The sequence below is a fragment of the Pongo pygmaeus genome, chromosome 11 (genome assembly GCF_028885625.2).
Source record: "Pongo pygmaeus isolate AG05252 chromosome 11, NHGRI_mPonPyg2-v2.0_pri, whole genome shotgun sequence".
NCBI lineage: Eukaryota > Metazoa > Chordata > Mammalia > Primates > Hominidae > Pongo > Pongo pygmaeus.
This window is the reverse complement of record NC_072384.2, coordinates 131,738,800-131,761,185: the sequence shown is the minus strand read 5'-3', so window position 1 is coordinate 131,761,185 and position 22,386 is coordinate 131,738,800. Positions and strand designations below refer to the sequence as shown.

The window sequence follows — 22,386 nt, the reverse complement described above, 5'->3', positions numbered from 1 at the left end:
TTAATGGTGGATTTCATTTAACAAGAAAAACAAAAGATAGATAATTTAATAAAGAGGAGAGTTGGGTTTTTAGAGCAAAATAGCTCCAAGGACCTAAAAAAGAAGATTACCCTTGTTAAATGTGAACCTTTGATCCAGGGATGTGTGCATGTTCCTGGGTTTATGTTTGTGAGCATGAGCTAGCGAGAAACTGAGAGAAGCAAAGCAAAGATGTACTGGAGATACTTCAACTAAGAGAGCAATGTGTGGAGCTAAGTGTTAGGGATGTGACATATATTAATGGTTACATAAGACATTTCCTTTGGAAATTTCCATTGTGAATTTCACAAAATATCTGAGAAATTTCTCTTTTGAATTCCTTTGAGAGGGGTTTATAACTCTTGATGAAATTCACATTTGATCTTTATTTTTGAGCCATTTCCACTTTATTTCATGGACTGGTTTTGCAATCTTGCAATTAAGACTCTGTAGCCTTGAGAATCTACTCCCCTTCAGCGTTTCTCAACAGATTTTTCTTTTTGGCAACATGCTGTATACCATCCCCCAAATGTCAATTTTGTCTTGTTGGCAATTATCAGATAAAGGAAAGATGATATAAACTGTAGTCTATAAATTCTTTATCACTTGCTTAATAACAGAAAACAATGAAATTAAGAATTCTTAAGCTGAGTAACAACTTCGCTCTAAAGAGTAGTGTTTCCTGAAAGAATTTTTGAGTTTCACATGTCAATTTTGCTTTTTTAGTCAGTGGTACATACACTTACATTTATCTACCCAGTTTATATTAATGGCAAAGGCTACTAGCTGTGACTTCACTTTGACATTTTAATCAGTGTCTAAGATTCCGATACAACCTGAAGATGGGAGTGTGCCCCATGTATCTGCACCAGGTAAGACTTCGTTCAACAACAGTTCCTGGAATGATTATCCAGCTCCTAAAGGACTCTGCCATTTTTGGAAGAGAGATTATAATTGTAAAATCAATGAAATCCTACAGCAGAGGATGGGAAGACAGAACATTTGTCTTGCTGACAATACAAGTAACATGAAAGCAACGTGTGGGGTCAAAGTGAATGTCTATGTATTACTGTTAGAGGAGGTGCATTCCATGACCAAAATTTGTTTCTTTAATGACACTACTCAGTTGGATAACCTCCAAAAGCTCAGTTGAAGATCAAAAGCAGAAATAAAATATGTAAAAGCTACTCATATGATAGCTGCTATATTTAAAAACAAAAAGAAATGTGGTGTTTGGAAAGATGTTTATGTTCTAGAAGATGCAGTATATTAAGTAATACGTTATAAAAACAGGATGAGAAGTCAGATTCTATCTTTGTAATAATACAATTTTTGAAAGTCCTGAAAATGATTTTGAGACAGAGAAGCACTAAATAAATGAACAAAGATGACAGCAACTGTTTAGAACTTGAAATTTTTTAAACAAAGCTCCATAAAATTAGAATAATCGATGAGTTCTGGAAATTTTTCTTTTCTCTACCTCCTCAAATCTACTTTGCTGAAAATGAGGGTGGTGTGCTATATTTGCTTGATGAGGCATAAGACACAATGCCAACAGTTTTTTCTGTTGTCAATTTTTTGACTACTTTCCATTATATGAGCAGGATTAATTAATACATGGATACTAAAGTCCCTAGCTTTAAGAATTAGAAGATCTGAAACTGTTGTGTAAGCTATACATGTCTATTTAGTATATCAAGCACGCTAAATTTAGTACATGTATTAAAAATAAGATACATGCATTTTCTGTTTCTTAATAGAATGAGAAGTTTTGGCTGAAATGACAAGATACATGAGATATCAAACACTAACAACCTGAGGACTGAGAGATTATCACGAGATAATTTTATTTTATTTTTTGAGACAGGGTCTTGCTCTGTCACCCAGGCTGGAGTGCAGTGGCACAACCACAGCTCACTGCAGCCTTGGCCTCCTGGGCTTAAGTGATCCTCCCATCTCAGCTCCCAAATAGCTGGGACTACAGGCGCATGCCACCATGCCCAGCTAATTCCTTTATAATTCTCTGTAGCGATGGGGCCTCCCCCTATGTTGCCCAGGCTAGCCTTGAACTCCTGGGCTCAAGTGATCCCTCCACGTCAGCCTCCAGGAGTACTGGGATTATAGGAATGAACCACCATGCTTGGCTCATCAGAGAATTTTAAAACAGGTGTCTCAAAACTATTATGGAGTCACCCACAAGGTGGGTGTGGATTGTGGAGGATATGTGAAGAGGATCTCTTTGGGGCAAGCTGGGTTGTGAGTCTTTCCCCCTCACTCCAAGTTTACAGAACAGGGGTTCAGAGGGTCCACTTGGAGTGTCCAATATGATCAGGGGCTGCTGTGCACTGAGGCATTAGCTATTAGCTGAGGTACTAGCACTGACGTCCTATTATATTCCTATCCAGAAAGGCAAAATGTGCAAGAGTGTTTCTGTGGAGCAGATGTGAGTCAAGTGGAAAAGAAAGCTGTCTTGGAGCCATTTGGAACTCCACCCAAAAAGATCGCCTAGGAGGGCAATGACATTCCAAAAGAGAATGTGGATGTACTCATTTCTAAACTAAGATGGTATGTACGATACAAAGTGACTGCAGGCTTTTTAAAAATTACCTTAGAAGGATAGATCAAAAAAGTCATGGACTGCCTAAGTTTGCATCCTGTATTATCAGAGGAAAAAGTTATCCCACTGAATACTTTTTAAAAGGACAGTGAAAGGCAAAAAAAAGAGTTCATTTTATGGTTTTAACACCCCAAGAGTTCTAATTTTTCAAGCATGGTTATATACTTAAATTAACAAAGGAATCATTAAGTCTGTAAAAAATACATTTAAAGAGCATTACATATTTAAAGTTTCCCCATTCTCTTATACTCTAAAATGCTCTCTTTACTTTTACTTTACTTTCAGTGTTTACCATATTTGAACTAAAAAATGTCCTCAAAAGACGATAAGTTACTAAAGAAAAGGCCAAACCATCTCTCTTTCAGGGAATTTCTTTGTTTGCTCACCTTTGGACAAGTGATTTCAGTCTGCTGGATCATGATGAGAGCTGAAGCTATGAGCGCCCCTTGCCTCACGTAGTTCACGGGGTCGTTTGTCATTGGTTCTAGCAAATTAATGGCTTCCTGAAAGAATTTAAAAAAACACACAACTTTTAAATAAAGTTGATATGGCTGAACTTTCAATTTATAGTCACATGCCATGTAACAACATTCTGGGAAATGACACACTGCATATATGATGGTAGTCCCATTATAATGGAGTTGAAAAATTCCTATTGCCTAAGTGACTTATTGATGATACTGGCCCTGTGTAGGCCTAGTATAATGTATGTGTGTCTTAGTTTTTTACAAAAAAGTTTAAAAAATATAAATAATCATTTTGAAAACAGAAAAAACCTTACAGAACATAAAGAGAAAATATTTTTGTACAGTGGTACAATGTTTTTTTTTTTTTTTTTTTTTTTTTTTTTTTTTTTTTTTTTTGGTGAGATGGAGCTTCTCTCTTGTCACCCAGACTGGAGTGCAATGGCACCATCTTGGCTCACTGCAACCCCTGCCTCCTGGATTTAAGAAATTCTTCTGACTCAGCCTCCAGAGTAGCTGGGATTAGAAGTGCATGCTACCACCCCCGGCTAATTTTTGTATTTTTAGTAGAGACGGGTTTCACCACATTGGCCAGGCTGGTCTCCACCTCCTGACCTCAGGTGATCCACCCACCTCAGCCTCCCAGAGTGCTGGGATTATAGGCGTGAACCACTGCGCCCGCCCAGGTTTGTGTTTTAAACCAAGTGTTATTACAAGAGTCAAAAAATTAAAATAATTAAAAATTTATAAAAAAAGATAAGCTAAGATCAATTATTGAAGAAAAAAATGTATACATTTAGTAGCCAAAGTGTACGGTGTTTATAAAGTCTATTATAGTGACAGCAGTGTCCTACGCCCTCACATTCACTCAACACTCACTCACTGACTCACCCAGAGCAAGTTTCAGTCCTACAAGTTCCATTCAGGGTTAACTGCCCTATATGGTTGTATGATTTTTTATCTTTTATACTGTATTTTTACTGTACCTTTTGTATGTTTAGATACACCAATACCACTGTGTTATAACTGCCTATTCAGTACAGTAACATGACGTACAGGTTTGTATTCTAGAAGCAACAGACCGTAACTATCTATGTTTGTGTAAGTATACTCTATGATGTTTGTACATTCACGAAACTGCCATTTCTCAGAACATATCCCTGTTCTTAAATGATGCACAACTATATCTACTGTCACTTTAAGTCAATATTTTCATCCAACAGCGTAGTAAGAAGTTAATTAACAACTACGTGAATGGAATAGTTTAGAACTGGTTATGCTTTACTTAAATTTCAATATAACTAAGGGTAAGTGAAAAGGAAGCTTTAGAACTTGAGTGCTCTTGTCTTGAGGTAAGAGGTCATAAAAAATTAAGAGAAAATGGGATTAATATTTGATAAGCACCTATTACTTTTCAGACACAGTACTACGTATTTTATTATTGCGCTATATAACCCTCTTACTCCTAAAACAAACAAAATCCAGCACAAAACAATCTTTATAAACAAAGAAACTGAGAGTTAGAAAGGTTAAATAACTTGCCCAAAGTCGAGTAAGTACTGAGAGCAAACCCAGGCCAGTCTGAATCCAAAATTTGTATAATTCAACCTCTGTCAGGCTGGGTGGGCGTGGTGGCTTGTGCCTGTAATCCCAGCACTTTGTGAGGCCAAAGTGGGTGGATTAATTGAGGCCAGGAGTTTGAGACCAGCCTGGCCAACATGGTAAAACCCCTTCTCTACTAAAAATACAAAAATTAGCTGGGCATGGTGGCGGATGCCTGTAATCCCAGCACTTTGGGAGGCCAAGGAGGGCGGATCATCTGAGGTCAGGAGATCGTGACCAGCCTGGCCAACATGGTGAAACCCTGTCTCTATCAAAAATGCAAAAAAAAAAAAAAATTAGCTGGGTGTGGTGGCGGGCGCCTGAAGTCCTAGCTACTCGGGAGGCGGAGGCTGGAGAATCGCTTGAACCCAGGAGGCAGAGGTTGCAGTGAGCCAGGATAGTGCCATTGCACTCCAGCCTGGGCAACAAGAGCGAAACTCTGTCTCCAAAAAAAAAAAAAAAAAAAGGACATAAACCTCTTTCACATATTAGCGTAAGGTTGGGTGCGATGGCTCACGCCTGTAATCCCAACACTCTGAGAGGCAAGGTGGGAGGACTACTTGATCCCAAGAGTTCAAGACCAGCCTGTGCAACATAGTTGACCCTGTCTCTAATATAAAAAAGAAAAAAGAAAAATAGTAATAAACAAATATTAGAGTAAGGTAACATCTCAGATGATTTTATAAGACCTAGTTTTAAAAACTAAATCAAGATAAAAAAATAAACAAACCCAAAATTTTCCAAACAAAATATTTTACTAGCTAGTAGAATAGCAAAACAAATGAAATCATAGAGTAGAATTGATTTCATGGTTGCACTTCCTAAGACCACAAGTGATGAAATTTTCCAAAATATTTATCAGTATTTCCCCAATATCCTATTCTTCAGAATATCAGTTCTATGAAAAAAGAAGTCCTTTATTAAATAAGTTTGGGAGTTCAGGCATACTGTATATATATCATCTGCTCTTGCAGATACAAAATATATGTATACACTGTATCAAAGGTTCTAGGAATATACATATCATAACAAAAGTTCTAGGATGCCTTATTATAAGCCACTCAACTGTTGTTTATACCAGCATTTGTCCAATGTATTTGATCAAAAACTCTTTTGCCCCATATAACTTCTATTCACACTCTGCAGGACTTTTGGGAAGAGCCACTTTAAAACACAATGTCCCTGGCCGGGCACGGTGGCTCACGCCTGTAATCCCAGCACTTTGGGAGGCCGAGGCGGGTGGATCACGAGGTCAGGAGTCCGAGACCAGCCTGACCAACATGGTGAAACCCCGTCTCTACTAAAGACACAAAAATTAGCTGGGCGTGGTGGCGGGCACCTGTAATCCCAGCTACTGGGAAGGCTGAGGCAGGAGAATCACTTGAACCCAGGAGGCGGAGGTTCCAGTGAGCCGAGATAGCACCACTGCACTCCAGCCTGGGCAACAGAGCACAAGACTCTGTCTCAAACAAAACAAAACAAAACCAAACCAAACCAAACCCACAACGTTCCTTTAATCTGTCATTGAGATTAGAGTTAAAAAAAAAAAAAAAAAAAAAAAAAACAAGAAAAACAAACAAAAAACCCCACAACATCCCTTACAAGGTCCTTAGGTAGGTATAAATCTGGGACGAAAAGAGTAATAGGCTTGTAAGATTATCAGATATTTCTTAATTTGGTAGGATGTTTCTCAAGTATCCTTCATTCCAAGACCAAGGAAAAGAATAAACTGAATCCTTTGTTGGAAAGTGACTTTGGATTCCTCTACATGTATATAGAGGAATATATAAACTTACATATATATATTAAAATTAGAACTATTAACGGATAATACACACAGCAGATATGGGTATCCTTTCTCCCTACATTACTGAAAAATGTAATGACACTGTGCACAGGGAGTATGTTTTTCAAACATATTGTCAATATTCTTTATGAAGTAGTCATGATAAAAATATAACCAAATTTCCATTTTAGAAGGTAAAAGACAATAACTCAGCCTTTGAGGTATGTAATACAACCCCAATGGTATATTTTAGAATAAACAGACATTTCAGGTTTTTAAGAAATAATAAAAAAAGTCCCAAACCAGTTAGATAGCTACTGATACCTAGATCACATAAATTATCTAGAAATAAAGCAGGCTGGTTTAGTATGAGTAATAAAAAAATTTTTCATTGAATTAACTTGTCAGGTGCTGTGTTTCAAAGAACATTTGCTCCTAGATATCATATTAAGTTCAGAATAATCTGAAAAGAAAAAAGAATCTAATTTACCTTTAACTTATGAGGCCTGACATAAATGCCAACTTAAGACTCGAGGGGGGAAATACTTAGTAAAACATACAACTATATTCTTCCTTTGTTTACAGAACAGATGTGCTGTAGAAAAAAAATAAGGCCAATTTCTATAACTACATTTGATATACCCAATGACATCTCTAGTAAAACTGAAGATACATTCTCATGTAAGAAATTCTCCCCCCAAATAAATTAAAACATAAATAAATTAATTAAAAATAAAAAAACTGGCCGGGCACAGTGGCTCATGCCTATAATCCCAGCACTTTGGGAAGCTGAGGCGGGTGGACAACCTGAGGTCAGGAGTTCGACACCAGCCTGGCCAACATGGTGAAATCTCGTCTCTACTAAAAATACAAAAATTAGCCGGGTGTGGTGGCGTGTGCCTGTAATCCCAGCTACTCAGCAAGCTGAGGCAGGAGAATCGTTTGAACCCGGGAGGCGGAGGTTGCAGTGAGCCGAGATTGCACCACTGCAGTCCTGCCGGGGTGACACCACTGCACCACTGCCTGGGTGACAGAGTGAGCCTCCATCTCAAAATAAATAAATAAATAAATAAATAAATAAATAAATAAAAACAAAAATAAAAAACAAAACTCTGTAATGACAGAGATGATGTCCAACTTGGTCACCATCATATCCTTTAATGATCTTGCCATCCATCATTCATGCAACAAACAAAGCTTTAATTTTAGGTTCCAGCAGTGAACATTATATTCTCAGTGATCTTACATTTTGGCAAAGACAAACAATAAATAAATATAAAATATATCAGGTGGTGGTAAGTGTTGTGAAGAAAAATAAAGCCCAGGCAACACAGCAAGACCTAGTCTCTATTAAAAATAAAAAAAAAATTAGCCTGGCATGGTGGTATGTGTTTGCAGTCCCAGCTAATTGGGAGGCTTGCTTAAGACTGGGAGATTGAGGCTGCAGTGAGCTATAATAGCCCCATTGTATTCCAGCCTGGGTGACAGTGACAAGAGTGAGACACTGTCTCAAAAAAAAAAAAAAAAAAAAAAGAAAAGCAGGGTAAGCAGACAGAATAGGATGAAATACTGGAAAGGAAGGATGTCTCTTTATAAATTTTTACACAATTGTTGCCATGTGTAGTGAAAAATAGCTTTTTTTTTTTGTTTTTTTTTGAGACAGAGTCCCACTCTTGTCGCCCAGGCTGGAGTGCAGTGGCACCATCTCCACTCACTGCAACCTCTGCCTCCTGGGTTCAAGCAATTCTGCCTCAGCCTCCCGAGTATCTGGGATTACAGGCGCCTGCCACCACACTAATTTTTTGTATTTTTAGTAGAGACAGGGTCTTGCCATGTTAGGCAGGCTGGTCTTGAACTCCTGACTTCAGGTGATCCACCTGCCTCGGCATCCCAAAGTGCTGGGATTACAGGTGTAAGCCACCGCGCCCAGCAGGTTAATTTTTGTATTTTTAGTAAAGAAGTGGTTTCACCAAGTTACCCAGGCTGGTCTCAAACTCCTGATCTCAGGTGATCCACCCGCCTTGGTCGCCCAAAGTGCTGGGATTACAGGTGTAAGCCACCACACCTGGCCTTTTTTTTTGAGACGGAGTTTCACCCTTGTCCCCCAGGCTAAAGTGCAAGGGCATGATCTTGGCTTACTGGAAGCTCCACCTCCTGGGTTCAAGCAATTCTCCTGCCTCAGCTGCCCGAGTAGCTGGCATTACAGGTGCGTGCCACCACGCCTGGCTAATTTTTGTATTTTTAGTAGAGTTGGGGTTTTGCCATGTTGCCCAGGCTGGTCTTGAACTACTGACTTCAGGTTATCCAACCGCCTGGGCCTCCCAAAGTGCTGTGATTACAGGTGTGAGCCACTGCACCTGGCCAAAAATAGCTATTTTTATTCCCAGCCTCAATAATCTTTCATGTGACTAGAAAAACTTATTTGTACACAATACCAATACTCTTTTTTTTTTGAGACGGAATCTTGCTCTGTCACCCAGGCTGGAGTGCAATGGCGGGATTTTGGCTCACTGCAACTTCTGCCTCCTGGGTTCAAGCAATTCTCCTGCCTTGGCCTCCTGAGTGGCTGGGGTCACAGGCGTGTGCCATCATGCCTGTCTAATTTTTGTATTTTTAGTAGAGATGCGGTTTCACCATGATGGTGAGGCTGGTCTCAAACTCCTGACCTCGTGATCTGCCCACCTCGGCCACCCAAAGTGCTGGGATTACAAGGTGTAAGCCACAGCGCCCGGCCCACAATACCAATATTCTTTATTGGAAAAAAATTCAAGGAATCTAAAATTTTTAGATTCCTGGAATCAGTCCATAAACTTACAACTGTGTTTTGTTTTGAGTTTGGACAACAGATGATAAAAAAAGTGACTCCTTTCTCTCTGATGTAAAGGCACTGGGAGCAAAGCCTTGCTCTCAGTCTTATACATACACATTTTGTTAAAAGGTTCACTTCTGGGAGGTGGCCAAGGTTTGTGCATATGTGCTATGAGAGGCAAAGTGTCATGATTATGTCACTGCTGCGAGTTATGAATACTTGTTATTTATGCAATAGCGCATTTCTTTATGAATCTTATGATGAATTATGTTTTCAAATCATCACCTTGCCCCATTCAACTCTTTTTTTAATAACTTTTGAGGGCTTAACAAATACCAGGTTACCTATTAAGGTTAGATATGAGAAAACAGGTAAATAGCACGTCAGTGATTTGCTTAAAACAGAAATGTTATCAAATCAGCCGATTTTGGTGGCTTCGGATGAGAACCTTGTTTTCCAGAATACTAATTATACAAATTAAACATGTAAAATAATCATATAAAATAACCTGAGTAGTTATTTAACAACAACAAAAACTATTTTATTTTCTTCTTTTTTTTTTTTTTTTGAGAAATCAATGGGCCAGGCACAGTGGCTCATGCCTATAATCTCAGCACTGTGGGAGGCTGAGGCAGGAGGATCATTTGATCCCAGGAGTGTGAGACCAGCCTGGGCAACATAGTGAGACCCCTTCTCCACAAAAAATAAGAAAATTAGCTGAGTGTGTTGGCAGTGGGCAGTGTTCCTGCCACTGCACTTCAGCCCAAGCAACAGAGCAAGACTCAAAAGAAAAAAAAAAAAAGAAAAAAAGCCTGGTGCGGTGGCTCATGCCTGTAATCCCAGCACCGTGGGAGGCCAAGGCGGGTGGATCACCTGAGGTCAGGAGTTCGAGACCAGCCTGGCCAACATGGTGAGACTGCACCACTGCACTCCAGCCTGGATGAAAGAGTAAAACTCCATTTCAAAACAAATAAACAAAAAAAACCCAAAAAACCCAGAAATCAATGATTTCAAAAAGAAATTCAAAAGCATTGTTTCAGTTACAGCTATCCATATAATGTGACGATTTATTCTTAAGCAGCTTTGGGCAATTCAGCATCGCAGAATGAGGGAGTACTGGGAAGCTTTGTACGGCAAGTTTAGTCTTACAGATCACACTGCACTTGTATTTTTACAGCTGTTACATAAATTCTGCGGCAAGGGAAAACAGTCTGGCGCCAAGAAAGAACTGACCCCATTGGCTGTGGGCTTTACCTTGTTTCCTGTACCAGCACAGCATATCCCCAAGGCCATTGCAGCTCCGTAGCGCACATGAGGGTTGTAACTCTCTGACAACAAAGAGACAACACTTGGGCACTGTTCAGGGGTTCTGATAAGAAACAGAAAGCGAAGCCACTGTTATAGGTAACATATTTTAAGTTAAGACAGAAGAGTTTTAACCAAGTTGTTTTTGAAAAAGTTATAGGAAACAATGAGCATTCAAAACATAAATTGCAGAATTAAAAATCTTTCAGAGTTCTAATTACTGATAGAAGAAATCTGATCTTCAATATTCAGAGAATATATGTACAGAAAGGGGACTCCTTTCTCAGTATAAGTGAGTCCTCAGCCATAGGTCTGGATTCCAGTTGTCCTCTGGTACCTCCTCCATGGCAGGAACAGCCATGTGGGGGGCAGCACACTGCTGTACATCTATTTTCCTATTTCTTGGTTACTTTGCATTTTGTTCCAGAAGACAAAAGTCCTTTATAGTAATTCCTGGACATTTCCTAAGTTACATGAAAGATTTAAATCCCCCAGTATTACTTTAGTTGAATAATAAACTGATAAGCCTTGATAATGAAGAAATTCTGACTTCTGTATTTTTGCTTTAGCAATTATTTTTGTGTTGATGAGAAATTATTTTTCATTCTCCCCATATTTGCAACAAGATAAAAAATAGGACAAACTTGACTAATGGTATACCCGATCCCATCTTTTAAAAGATGATCCTGGCTGGCAGAGTGGCTATCCTTGAGGAGCAGCAGGACTAGGGTAATAACTAGAAGAGAATGTAAGGAGAGCTCCTGGAAGGCTGGTAATGTTATGATCTTGAATTGGGTACTGGTTACACAGGTGTATGCAGTTGTGAAAATTCATCAAGCTGTGGACTAATGATTTTGTGCATGTTTTTGAATGTATATTAAACTTCAATAAAAAGATTTTTTTGCAGCCATGAAGAATGAAATCATGTTTTTTGCAGCAACATGGATGCAGATGGAGGCCATTATCCTAAGTGAATTAAGGCAGTAACAGAAAACCAAATACTGCATGTTCTCACTTGTAAGTGAGAGCTAAACACTGGGTACTCATGGACATAAAGAAGGCAACAACAAACACTGGGAACTGGAGGGAGGAGGGAAGGGTGCTGGGTTGAAAAACTATTGGGTACTATGCATAATACTTGGGTGACGGGATCTACTGTCCCACAAACTTTAGCATCACACTATATACCCACATAACAAACCTGCACATTTATCTTAGTACCCCCAGAATCTAAGAGAAAAGTTGAAATTACAAAAAAAAGAAAGAAAAAAAGAAACTAGGCTCTTTCCTAGACTTTGAAGCAGCATATACAGCTCTAGATTTTTCACTATCGCCAAACATTTACTGAGACAAAACCAACACACATAAAAATGTGTATTAAAGGTGGGCACGGTGGCTCATGCCTGTAATCCCAGCACTTTGGGAGGCTGAGGTGGGCAGATCACTTGAGGTCAGGAGTTTGAGACCACATGGCTAACATGGTGAAACCTCCTCTCTACTAAAAATACAAAAATTAGCCAGGCATGGTGGTGGGCACCTGCAATCCCAACTACTCGGGAGGCTGAGGCAGGAGAATCCCTTGAACCCGGGAGACGGAGGTTGCAGTGAGACAAGATTGCACCACTGTACTCCAGCCTGGGTGAGACAGCGAGACTCCATCTCAAGGAAAAAAAAAAAAAAAAATATATATATATATAGATACATATATAATATAAATATATAAAATATATATTATATAAAAAATATAATATATAAATATAAATATATTATATATTATACATAAAATATATATTTATATATTATATAATTATATATGGTATATAAATAACACAATATCTATTATTTATATAATTATATAATATGATATATATTATATATAAATTATATAAAAGTGGCAAAGCGGCATAAACTACCTAAGATATGAATGCTAAGGAGAAAAAAATATCACAGAAAGAGTTAACAGTGGTCAGGAGACGAACTCACAGAGAATGCAGACATAAAGTGACTTTGAAAGTATTGGAAGAACTGGACAAATGATGAAGAGGAATATAGGCATCAGGGTAAGGAAAGTAAGTCAGCAAAGGTCTAGAGATTGGAATTCACCTGGCTTGTCTAATTTGAAAACAGTCAGTGTTTTTGTAGCACATGTAATAAGAAATAAAAGTGGAAAGGCAATTAAGAGCAAAATGATACAGTGTCTTGAATGTCAGGTTTAGCAATTTGCATTTTATTTTGCAGATAAATGGAATGATGATTTAGAAAGATTAAGGAGATACCTGTGAACAAGACAGGTTAAAAGCATGAAGGTGGAAAAACCAGCAAGAAAACTATTTCAGTAATTCAAACCAATAAAATAAAATTCATAAACTATTGGCCCAAGGGCCCAATCTGGCCCGTAGCAGATTTTATTTGGCCTACATACTTTAAAAAAATTCAAAATAAGTTGTCAACATTTAAGATGGGAATATTTCACATTAAAACCCAAATTTCCAACTTCTCCAGAAAGGCTGTTTCAAGACCTTCATAGTTCCTAGGGCCCAGACACTGAGTTTGGAGGTCCTACCCTACTGTCTTTTAAAAATACTAAAGTGAACCGAAATCCTACACTGAATATAATTTATATGTAACTGTACAGAAGTTGACTTGCATTTAACTAATTGACATTTTAGAGTTTTCAGACATTTAATTAAAACATTTATTTATTAAAAAGGCATTTAAAAAAAAGACTATCCTGTTATGAATGAAAACAATTACCACAAACCAACTCAAATCTTTAATTCTATGTTGGAACTGTCCTCTAGCCTCAAACTCCAGAGAGTGGTGAATTCAAATTTCAAAGGAATAGAACGAAGTTTATGAAAACTGTAACTGTGAAAATGAAATTTTGCAATAAGGAAAGGTTAGATTATTTTTCCCTACAATAGAGTCCATCACTCTTTCTTGAGAATGTTCTCAGTTTGCCTAAACTTCCTTGTATGAATAATTTGGAAATAATACTAATTGTCACTAGTATTATTAGAAACAGTATGGGAAAAACAGTATGGTGGTGTGAAGAAAGCAATATATTAGAAAACTAAAGATCTAGGTCCTAGTTCTAGTTTTGCTAAATTTGTTAGTTACGTGACATTAGACCAAATCACTTGGGTTTTCTCCTTTATAATTAGAGATAGATTTTCTTGACTGTTTTCCAGGAATAATAAAAACCAGATGAGCAAGTAACTGAAAATATAGTAATAACATATATGCTATCAGTTATTATGTGCTGAGAAAAATAACAGTAAGTTATATAAGAGGGAACCATGAAGTCTAAAACTCATGTTCTAGTTCCTGTTTTGTCTCTAAATAGTTGGGCCAATTTAGATAATGTTCAATTAACCAAACATTCCAGGGTCCTTTCCTCATCTGAAAAGAGGAAGAATGGGACTAGAAGTTCTGTCAGTCTGTTCCAACTTTACAATTCTACAGCATTTAAAAATGAACCAATTATTACAGGTTTAAATCAATGCCTATTATTATAGGACAACTTTTCTTCAATGAGTAACATTCCAATGAAATAAAAATAAAATTTAAAATATTACACCTAACAGGCTATTGAAAAGTTATTCTAAAACTTGTAGTTGAAACTACCATTTAACTTCTATTTTCACTCCTATAAGGCTAAGAACTTAAAGCTCTTCCCATAATTTGATACCCAAATCATCTAACAAACCCACTCAAGTGTTTTGCCATCTAATTAAATTACCAATAAAACCACTCTAGACTGCACAAGGGCTGAGACTATATTTTCTGTCTCCCATAATTTGTTAGCACAGTGCCAGGTACTATAGGTAAAATAATTTTTATTACTTAATAAGAGACAAAGAGAGTTAAACTAAATTTACATTTAGAGACTTAGACAAGTATTTTCTACTAAGTTCAAGGCCTAATGGTTAAGCACTAGGAAATATACCAAGCTCTTTCCTGTTCCACTTTTGCTTTCTCCCTTACATTTATAATTCAGCTAGATAATCAAAACCAGGGAAAAGTGACATACCTGTGAGTATTTCTTACTAAGGCTAATTGAGTCTTGAATGGGCACAATTCTGATAGCAGAGGGATAAATGTTGTTGGAAAGGAATGAACACTGAAATGTGAGAAACAAGCTTAAGGAAAAGTAGGTAGAAAAGCCATACTGATTTTGTATAGAGGAATAATGAAGATAATACTAGAAATAAAAAATCAGGACTACTAGCATAATAACCACTTGGGTGCATGGCAGGAATCAGAGCTTTCTGCAGAACCCTCTCTAACTTTCTTAAGACCTGGTGGCTGGGTCTAGTCAGTCATATTTACTGAGTGATTATTATACACGACACAGTGGGTTTAGACAATAACAAACATTTGGAAAAACTGGGTCTTGGTTTAGGCTCCCTCAGGACTTAGTTATGTGACTATCTGCCAATTGTCTGATACAGCGGTTCTAAATCTTTTTTGGATCAGAGTCTCCTTCCTCCTGCCCCTCTAAACACACAGATAACACATAATTTTGGGAGTCGAATCTTTAAATGTAACATGAGGGAATGTATCCCAAGGCTTTAAAATCTAGTTTATACAATTGTCATGTAAAGAAAATGAAAAAAAAACTTTGTTGCTCTTTAGTATTACTATACTTGTGGTTCATCATAAGGTATAATAGGCAGCAGTAAGTAAAAACTTTGCTTTAATCCTAAGTACGCAATTCAATTTTTAATGAAAAAAAAGTTGTAATTTTCTGCTTTAAAAAATGAAATGCACACCAAAATAAGCTAACTACATTATAATTTGTTGTTTCAATAAAATTTCTTGGCTTGTAACTAACAGTCATCTTGCCAATGTTACTATTTGTACAAGCCTTCCACAGAGCAGGAATTGTGCAAGGGCATATGCATAAGTCACTGCCATATCATTGGACCATAAACTGAACATATGAATTCCTTTCTTTCAACACACTGGCTTTTAAATACTATTTCTTTATGAATATTTTGTGCAACCTCAACATTAAATCACTAATAAATCAAGATGCTTTCAAGAATATGGTGTCTTTCTTTTCCCCCTCTAATCCATCTTTACTAAAGGAGGAAAAACAGCAATACACACAGATAGGCAGAAACACTATTCTAAATGGGGCTATCACAGAGGGAATTCTTCCCCCCTGACCCCAGGGAACTACCTGAAAGCAGTCCCCCATCCCCCAATACCATAAATTACGCAATCAAATTTTCCACATTTAGACACATCAAGGGGGTCAGCTTATCTAAAGTGCAATGGACAAACTGTGCCCTGGGAAAACCACCTTTGTGGCTATGTGCCTATAATGTTAGGTAAGAATTCAGAGGGAATTTTTGAGGCTATAAGCCTCAGGATAGTCCCTTAGTAGAATTATGAATTCCTAATTCTCATTAGGTAAGTGCCACAGTGTTAGAGGATTAACTCAATACACAGCAATTAAGAATGTATCTGCCCCCGTTGCTTGAGTCCAGGATTTCGCGACTAGCCTGGCTAACATGGTGAAACCCCGTCTCTACAAAAACTGCAAAAATTAGCCAGGTGTGGTGGCGCGCATCTGTGGTCTCAGCTACTGAGGAGGCTGAGGTGGGCTTGAGCCCAGGAGGTGGAGGTTGCAGTGAGCTATGATCACGCCACTGCATTCCAGCCTGGGCGACACAGTGAGACACTGTCTCAAAAAAAGAATGTATCTGTCCCTATTTAATTCCCTTCTACTCTCTAACAACAGATTCCAAATAATCTGTGTAGTAACCTGAAATTCTAAGTGCCTATTGGAAATCTTTAACCAAGTATACCACAAACCTCAATCAACATTTAAAAACCCACAAAGAAAGGAATAAAAAAGGGCATCCCTCTCCAAGTTGCTTCTCTTCCCACCATGACAATTCATTGACACACCTAGGAAACTCGTGTCTTTATTCATCTGTTCCCTCACTCTCCACATACAATCTGCCGCCAAGTCAAGAGAACCCCTTAAATCTTATGTTTGTTTCCAATTGCCTTGTTTCAGTTCCTATCACCTCTCACTGGAAATAACACAGTGATTCCTTAAAGGATCTCTTTTCTTGACCTCTCTTCCATTTGTTGTGGTAGAGAGAACAGAGACTTAGAATCAGAAAGACCTGGATTCCAATTCTAGTGCTGCCATTTATTAGCAGGGTGACAATCACTAAATTTCTCTGAGCCTTAATTGCCTTATCCATAAAACAATACCTGCTCCTCCTTATGTATGCTGGGGAGAGTTGGTGGAGTGGTAGAGTAAAATACTATACTATTATCACTGAAATCTAGATGCATCACCAAAAATTGGCTTTGGATCAGAACCAGAAATTTGGCTACTAATATTTGATGTCCAAAGGTTTATCAAAATATAAAACAAGCTGAATATTAAACCTAGAAAGCTGGTTATATTTAGGGTTCAGACCACCAGAATTTCGTCATCAGCTTGTTAGGGAACTAATGGCATGCAGAATACTTATCAATTTGCCCCTTGGCTGCAAGGGCAGGATATTCCAGGGAAAACTGACACACAGGAAAGAGCTTATCCTAAAATCTGTCTTAACATTTCATTTATTTTGTCATTTTTACTTGTTATAAAAGAGTAAATAAAAGATAACATATATACTATTCTTAAACCAACCACAAAACTCAAGTTCTTTTCTTTAGTAGAAAAGTCTTCTGAAAGGGGATAGAAGTTAGACTTAAGTTTTGTTTCCTAAAAGGCACTAACAATTCCATGAAGTTTAGAAAAAATTTTGCCTGAGAACATAAATACCAGGAGCCTAATGCAGAACTTTACCTAGTTGATTGCAATAAAGACTGAAATAGGCTGTGAAGGCTATAAACTCAAAAGCATATAAAAAACCTGACAGTGTCTCAATCTAACAACAGTTCCAACTCTGACACATTCTTTAGAAAAAACAAGTGTTAAGACAAAGAATGACAAATTCTTTATTAAATTAGTTTAGACATTCAATCTTTTCAAGAGTACAGTAAAACCATAATATTCTTATATGTTTACTTCAATGTTTCAGCAGGCAACTCTAAAAGGACAAAAAAACTTTCTAAGCAATGATTGGAATGCAAACATTCACTGAAAGCAAAACTCCTGCACATTAATCTTCATATATACACACATAGAGATATATGATATAAGCTTTTAAAGGAACAGTTAATAAATGATAAAATTGTATCACCATTTTGTAACATATAATGAATAGATCGCAGCATGATTATCAACGACTGCTAACATCATGAAAATGGAAATAACTGTGTGTACCACCAGCCCCACCACCCTAAAAAAATTTGAATGTGATCAAGCTTCTAGATTCAACTATCAATTTACAGGAAATATGAAGGACCAAACAACACATTAAACTACACGTAAAGATGCACTCAGCAAAATTCATACCATGGGAAACAAAACAGAGATAACAACCGGTTTCTTCAACAAATAAACCGCAAGGAGGAAGAAAAGAAAGAAAAAGAGGGCAAGGCAAGAGATGAAGAGAGAACCTACAGGTTAAAAGAAAATACATTAAATCATTAGTAACAATCCACTAGGCTTTCTTTCAGTTATTTTCAATAATTCTGACACTCCCTAAATCTTTCTTCAGTATAAACATTTGCCTTCTAGATAACATCATGAAATAATTCCTCCGGTTTGTTATAATACCTTGGATCAGCATTTATAACAAAGTATTTAAATGACTAATCCTTAATCAGCAATAAAGCTTATTTCTATGTCTCCACAAACATATTTAGAAAAACTGGCCAAGCACAGTAGCTCATGCCTGTAATCCCAGCATTCTGGGAGGTCGAGGCAGGAGGATTGATTGCATGAACCCTGGAGTTCAAGACCAGCCTCGGCATTCCCGCGAAACCCCATCTCTACAAAAAATACAAAAATTAGCCGGGGATGGAGATGCACGCCTGTAGTCCCAGCTACTTGGGAGGATCACTTGAGCCCATTCGGAAGTCAAGGCTGCAGTGAGCTGAGATCACATCACTGCACTACAGCCTGGGCAACAGAGTGATGCCTTGTCTAAAAAACAAAACAAAACAAAACAACGTATTTAGAAAAGTAAATGTTGAGAAATGGTCAAGTCACAGGGAAAACACTGGACTTTATTTTAGGGGAGGGCAGTGGAGAGGAAAGAAATCAATACTTGGTAGACCATTTTATTAGCATAGAATGTGTTACCTATAACTTAGCTCTTTCACATGTTTTGATATGTTATTTAAAAGTATATTTACAGAAAAAAGTATATTTACTTAGACAATTATAAATTTGCCAGCTGCATGTGTACTCAACGACAGAGCTACATGTTGTGGGAATCTGAGCAACTTTTCTTGTTCTCCTTTATTTTATTCCTTGGCTAGTTCATACAACTTGTAATAATAATAAAAGAAACAACAGTGCCATTGGCCGGGTGCGGTGGCTCACCTGAGGTCAGGAGTTCAAGACCAGCCTGGCCAACACGGTGAAGCCCGTCTCTACTAAAAATATAAAAATTAGCTGGGCATGCTGGTGGGCGCCTGTAATCCCAGCTACTTGGGAGGCTGAGACAGGAGAATTGTTTAAACCCGGGAGACAGAGGTTGCAGTGAGCTGACACAGTGCCACTGCACTCCAGCCTGGGTGACAGAGTGAGACTCCGTCTCGAAAACAAACAAACAGTGCTATTACAGGTAAAAAACAAAAAAGTAGGGGAAAGATATTATGCTTTTTTGAATTTTGTGGCATAAAACATTTTCAGGGAAAAAGCTGAGAAAGAAAACAATTTTCTTTCCCAAACATATTTTTGTTCTTCGTACCTCCATATTCTAAGCTACTGCTATTTGTAGCTTTTAACTCTATCAGTTTAGTATACAGTGCATACAAATAACTTACCACAAGGAAAAGCAAAAAACAAAAGCACACAGACTGTGCCATAAATGTTACAAATTCAGTGAAAGAGAATTTATTTGTTGTCATCTTCCTGGACTTCAGAAAACTAAAAATTGGTATACTTTTAGGCAAGCTTTTGGCACATTTCCAAAAAGACTAATACTTTTCAGGTGCTGCTAAAATGGGCGAGGGAGGGAATTTTAAAGATGTAAGAAGAAGAGTCACAAGCCTTATACAAAGAAATTGCTGTGTCACCATAACAAATAGAGCTCTTAAAAATCTCAGATTGCATTCCTGGACCTACAGAAATCTGTAATATTCAAAGTTGCAGCATTATTAGCACACTTGTTTTCATTTCTAATCAGCAAACTAAGAAAAGTCTTATAGTATGAGTGAGCTGCCATCAACTTATTGCTATTTATTGAGAACTTTATTGGTATTTCTTTGATTTTTATAATAATGAATATAAATGTACTTTGATTCTCAGAAAGTTTAAATCACTTCTGATATTTAAACAAGTATTCTAATGATAAAAGTCTATTTCTAATAGCTGATTACTGTGATTACTGAGGACATGCAGAGTTGAGCAAATCTACTCCAAAAGATATTTGGGTTATGATCATCAACTATAATTCCAGGTATAGCAGTCTTTTGATTAAAGGACATCACCATTTTACGACATCAGGTTGTGCTCTAGAGTTTCAATGACAAAAAAAACTTATTCTTTTGTTCTGGCAATAACCTGGCAAAAATTGTCTAGATCAACTTTTACACAGGAATCCAGTAAAAAACTTAACAGGGGAGGGCTGAAAGAAGAAGGTGCTGTATTGTGGTAAGACAGCACTGTGGCATCTTAAACTGTCTGCCTACCACACCCCCACTCCTAGACTAGCCCTGACAGTAGAGATGGCAGCTTATCACACTCTTGGTATAGGCTGCTAATGCCAGAGGAAGCACCACAGACTTCATATACATATGAGATGGGATCAAGAACCTAAGTAGAAGCCAATTGTGGAAAGGAATGATAACATGATCCCAAAGAAGGATAGGATGGATGAAAAGAAAGACATTTTGAGAAGACAGTGAAGGAAGCTTGTTTCTGATTTGTCAAAGTCTTTCATTAAAATAACAGGCAGTCACGAGAGAATAAAGGAGTCTAACGAGAACAAGTTTGAAGTAGCTATTCTTACAGTTTCAGCTCTTTCACTGATCTTGTCAAAGAGAATGAACATGAGAGGAATGAATAAAAAGAAAGCTGAGAAATATTTGAACTCCACTGTAGGTCCTGTTGAAGTGAGCTAGTCTTAGCTCCATATCTGTACTATAGTTACCAATATACTTGTTTGCATCCTCCATAAAATTATAAATTACATGAGGACAGAAAATGTTTACCTTATTCATTAATATATCACCATGAGCATACGGCACTTAGTAAATACTTCACAAATGAATACGTAGCAGATACAATCCCTGTCATGTTAAACATTCCTTAATGGTTACTGTTTAATAGGTATTATGACTGAGAGGTAAAAAAGTGTTCTTGGCTGATATTTAAGCTGTCTTCCTAGACCTATAAAGAATATTAGACTGCCCTTTTCGGTCAAAGACAGAATCTGCTCAATAAATTAAAAAGACATCAGGGAGAAAATTCAATTGTCTTACAAAAAAATGTGCCAATTAGGTTTTTTTGGTTATTACTGGATTAGAGGCTGAGTCTGACCTTGAAGTTACTTTAGTAAGAGTTACTTTATCCAAAGTTTTTGGGAAAGGAAATATTCTACACAAATGAAGCTTCCAGATATTAAAAACTTCACTCTACCATTAAGAATCATACTTTTACATTTCTTATATTTGGATAGAAATATTTAACAAATTCATTTCACATTTATTTGCTGAATGAACATGATCTAGCCTTAAGTACACAGAAGTCATCACTGTGCTATCCATCATTATGCCACATAAAATGTTGTCAAAGGGCGTGGGGTGCGGTGGCTCATGCCCGTAACCCCAGCACTTTGGGAGGCCGAGGCAGGCAATCACTTGAGGTCAGGAGTTCGAGACCATCCTGGTCAACATGGCGAAACCCCGTCTCTGCTAAAAATACAAAAATTAGCCAGGCGTGGTGGCAGGCGCCTGTAATCCCAGCTACTTGGGAGGCTGAGGCAGGAGAATTGCTTGAACCTGGGAGGCAGAGGTTGCAGTGAGCTGAGATTGTGCTACTGCACTCCAGCCTGGGCGACAGAGCAAGGCTCTGTCACAAAAAACAAAACAAAAACAAAAACAAAAAAAGTTACAAGTTTGTACTTGAGTAGACCTACATGTTTATACATTTAAATTCTTGTGTTTTTTTTTTTGTTGTTGTTGTTGTTTCAGTTGACCCTATTTGCTATTATCAAAGTGCTTGTCCACCTTTTAACTTGTTACTCAAATCTGGAGTAGGCAGGGAAACATGTTTATTAAAATTGTCTCACGTGAATTTATCACTCAACATTCTTTTGTACTATCTACATCTACCACCATATACAAATGTTATTTTCATTAAAGAAGGGAGAGGCAAAGTTTTGTGTGTGTGCGCGTGTATGTGTGTAGAGAGTAAAAAGATATGGAGTGGGGACTTAGAGGCTACTTTCTACTTAAAGTGCTTAGGGTTTTAGAGCACAGGTTTAGTTATTTGCTGAGACTCAACTATCCCTTCATATAATTATTTATTTATTATTATTTTGCTTTTTCTTGATTCACAGCTATGCTTCCCATAACTTGAGATTGCCAAATAAGTAGCTGTTCTAACTAGTTATGTTCCTTAGCCATTAAACAGACTTAAGCAAAAATAAAAAGAATCCAAGTACCAATCTTTTATAAGTTGAGGCAAAAA

General features: G+C 37.5%; 1 protein-coding gene across 1 annotated transcript in view; it reads right to left on the bottom strand.

Moving 5' to 3' along the window:
• PSMD1 (proteasome 26S subunit, non-ATPase 1) overlaps nt 1-22,386 on the bottom strand; it is a 115,568-nt gene that overhangs the window by 23,321 nt on the left and 69,861 nt on the right. Inside the window, exons 17-18 of the mRNA XM_054477588.2 lie at nt 10,551-10,665; nt 3,022-3,138 (exon numbers count right to left, since the gene is read on the bottom strand). Coding sequence (XP_054333563.1) covers nt 3,022-3,138; nt 10,551-10,665 — 232 coding nt within the window. The remainder of the gene's footprint in view (nt 1-3,021; nt 3,139-10,550; nt 10,666-22,386) is intronic.